We start from the raw sequence: 3,653 nt of genomic DNA, 5'->3' as shown, positions 1-3,653 counted from the left end.
CCGCCAAACTGGGTCGACGGATACCAGGTGAGTCCTAAATGGAATAGTAGGGAATAATAATGAATTTTAATCCTTCATTTGGTGTCCAGATTCGTTACTGGAGGAAGTACGATGATAATGAGGCTGCTGCCTCTCGAGTTATTGTGCACAGGACAATGAACCAAACACGCCTGGAGAACATGCGGCCTGACTCCCACTACCTCATAGAGGTACGAGCGTTCAACGGAGCTGGGCTCGGGCCACCCAGCGAGCATTGTGAAATGTTCACCAGGAGACCACGTAAGAGATTACTCTACATCACTCTTATACAGATCTTACATTTGAAACAAGAGATGTGTATTATCTTTCCAGCCCCAAGTCGCCTATTGAGGGTCTACAAGTATGTCAGCTTCAATCGCAAATGGCTCTATCTGTATTGGGATCACATCTATAACTACTGGAATGAGTCCTATGTGGAGGGATACAAGGTGAGTCAGTTGTATTTTACTTTGTATTCTGTTGACAAAAGACTTGAGAGACACATTCATTAATGGCTTGTTAATCTTAATCTTAAAGTTTATTTATGATTTTTTAAATATCCTTTTTTATTTTATTTTATTATTGGAACCTTTTTAACGCCTTTATTTTAATTAATCTTTACACTAGATATTATTTTATTATTTATGCTATTTTTATGTAATATTATTTTATTACTATTTAATTTAATTTAATTTTAATATCCTTATTTTAATTGATCATTTATGTATTTATTTAAATATATTGTGTGTGTGTGTGTGTGTGTGTGTGATCGTGTGTGTGTGTGTGTATGTGTGTGTGTGTGTATTGATGTTTTGGAAATATGTATAACCATTTGGATTTTTCTCCTCGCAGATTTTGTTCCGGAAGGAAGGAGAGCGTTATGGGAAGCTTTACACCACAGGCAGGCACTACATCGACTTTCCCATGCCAGAGACGGGCGATTACGTCATAGAGGTGCGAGCCCGCTGTGAGGGAGGTGATGGACCCATATCACAGATCAGAGTACAAGGTGAATACTGTCTTTTATTAATCATTCATCATTTTCCTACCCTAATCATGTTGATGGTAATGACAAAATGGTATCTGAAGTTCTGCATAATTTAAAGTAAATGTTCACTATAACAATTGAAATACCTTTCACATATTCATAGATGCATAGATGCAGTTCTACAGATGGTATTCCTGCTGATCTTTCTCTTTGTTTTGTATTATGTTTAGGTAAAGCCTCTCTTGGCCCTGAGTCTCTCAGCGTTGCCGCTGTCTTGCTGCTGGCACTGGGCTGGATGAATTTAGGCCTGTAGGCAAAAACAAGACTGTCAACACTTTGGCGAAATCCACTTTTAAGAAACAATCTTAATATAGTTTGAGTGCATTTCCTTAAAGGGGTGGTTTTAATGGTGCACATGAAGTTTGTTTGGGAGTGTAGAATATAAAAACTTTGTTTGTATTTACCCTCTTGGTTTGCCTTACAAAATACTCACAATCAACTAATGAAATGGTATTGTAAAATAAATATATGGTAGCAGGATAAGGTGAATTTTTTGATGACTTTCCAGTCAGTTATTCAGAAATAAGACATATTTATTTAGTTATTTATTACAGAACATGTTTTGCTAGTCATTTTTTCCATGTCAACACCTGCACTACATTATCGCTAGCAGGATAAGGTGAATTTTTTGATGACTTTCCAGTCAGTTATTCCGAAATAAGACATATTTATTTAGTTATTTATTACAGAACATGTTTTGCTAGTCATTTTTTCCATGTCAACACCTGCACTACATTATCGCTTATAGACATGTTTGAACGTCAGAGTTTGTTTATACACTTGGTTGTCCACACATATTTAATTTCCATTTGACAATGTTTACAAATCTAGTTTTGTGACTGTGTTTGATTTTAAAATTTCTTTCTTTGTCTTTCTTTCTTTCTTAGTATTCTTAGTATTTTGCATTGCTACTTTCATTTGTATATTAGTAAACATTGAAAACATCACCAAACAAAGTGCTTCTCAGTTTGTCTTCCTATACCAAGTTTTACATGTCAGAAAGTTTGAAACTACCAGTTACAGTATATTTAAAATCCTGCAATTAAAGTTTTTACCTAAAATCAACAAATGTTTGAATCATGTTGATATAGAAATAGCATGAATTTAAAAGAGTACAGTATCAAATGTTATTTGTTAAAGTTTATAAGCTAAGTTTATTTAAAAAATGCGCAAAATAATTACATTTTAGGTTACATTTGCAAGCTGCTGTATATGGACTACAACCGATGTCAAATGCGTGAAGCAAATAAACTCACGTCCTTGTGGTAGTTGTAGTTCGTATTTAGCAATTTGTTAGCAAGGTAGGTTTTGAGAATTCACGTTTGGGGAATGAATGTGTGCAAATTATTTTGTACAAATACGTTAATCTCTTTAAGTTAACTGGCTTCAATTTAGTTATATCCATTCGCGATATGAATTATTTTAATAAACATCCTCTAGTGGCCATCAGTGGTTAAACAGGCTGTTGGAGGACGCCATAAACAGCGTGGCGCACGTGCCTTGTTTGCTCTTCTTTTCAGATAAATGTGGTAAAACTGGACAAACAATCACACCTGTTAAGTCCATAAAAACAACTCAGCGTTGGAAGAGAAACGAGTGAGTTTTTTTTTTTTTTGCTCATCTCACTTTCCTTTTGAAAAAGGTGTAAAAACATACTAATTGTTGAACATCTAAATTGCTGTTGGTCTTGATGTTCGTATTCATCCAGTAGATGTCAGCATAGCGTTAACTGAAGAACAATAGCAGAACAATGAATCCTATTCTCATGTAGCCTACTGTAGGCATTTTATTCACTTTATTCATAGTATGCAATTACATTAATAACTTTTAAGAACGAGTGAGTTTTTTTTTTTTTTTGCTCATCTCACTTTCCTTTTGAAAAAGGTGTAAAAACATACTAATTGTTGAACATCTAAATTGCTGTTGGTCTTGATGTTCGTATTCATCCAGTAGATGTCAGCATAGCGTTAACTGAAGAACAATAGCAGAACAATGAATCCTATTCTCATGTAGCCTACTGTAGGCATTTTATTCACTTTATTCATAGTATGCAATTACATTAATAACTTTTAAGGTACTATCATATTTGTGATATAATATGCTTAGATATACATAGAATATACAGTATCATTAGTATATAAAAATAATTGTGCATGTGCAATGTGTGCATACAATGTACACTGTAAACGCATGGTACGCATCTTCCTCGTTCCTCATTGGCTGATGCATATATTTGACTTCTCATTGGTTGTGGGTGAGAAACCACTCATTAACATTATCATTAGGGCTTAATGAAGCATCACTGTCTTTTTTTTTTTTTTTGGAAAAGTGTGTGAAAAATTGTATTTTATGGTCAGTGACAATTGTAACCGGTGGGGTAATGTGTATACTGAATTAACATATCTCGAAACAATAATCCGAGACTTGACTTGACATGAACAGACTTGACGAGAACTTGACAAGGCATGAAACAGACTTGACATGAACAGACTCAACGTGGCATGAACAAACTAGACTCACCGACAGCAGGTTACAACATCAATACACGACGAGAGACAATGGCAACATGATGGCTACTTATAGCAAA

General features: G+C 34.7%; 1 protein-coding gene across 1 annotated transcript in view; it reads left to right on the top strand.

Moving 5' to 3' along the window:
- Positions 1-1,665, top strand: part of cntn1b (contactin 1b) — a 12,674-nt gene extending 11,009 nt beyond the window's left edge. Inside the window, 4 exon segments of the mRNA XM_016443062.1 lie at positions 90-279; positions 352-467; positions 871-1,027; positions 1,237-1,665. Of these exon segments, the coding sequence (XP_016298548.1) occupies positions 90-279; positions 352-467; positions 871-1,027; positions 1,237-1,319 (546 nt within the window). The 3' untranslated portion in view covers positions 1,320-1,665.
- Positions 1,666-3,653: the final 1,988 nt, after the last annotated feature.

Source organism: Sinocyclocheilus anshuiensis, unplaced genomic scaffold (assembly GCF_001515605.1).
Source record: "Sinocyclocheilus anshuiensis isolate Anshui unplaced genomic scaffold, SAMN03320099.WGS_v1.1 scaffold916, whole genome shotgun sequence".
NCBI classification, from domain to species: Eukaryota; Metazoa; Chordata; class Actinopteri; order Cypriniformes; family Cyprinidae; genus Sinocyclocheilus; species Sinocyclocheilus anshuiensis.
Note: the sequence above shows the minus strand (reverse complement) of the source record. Positions and strands in the feature narration are given on the sequence as shown.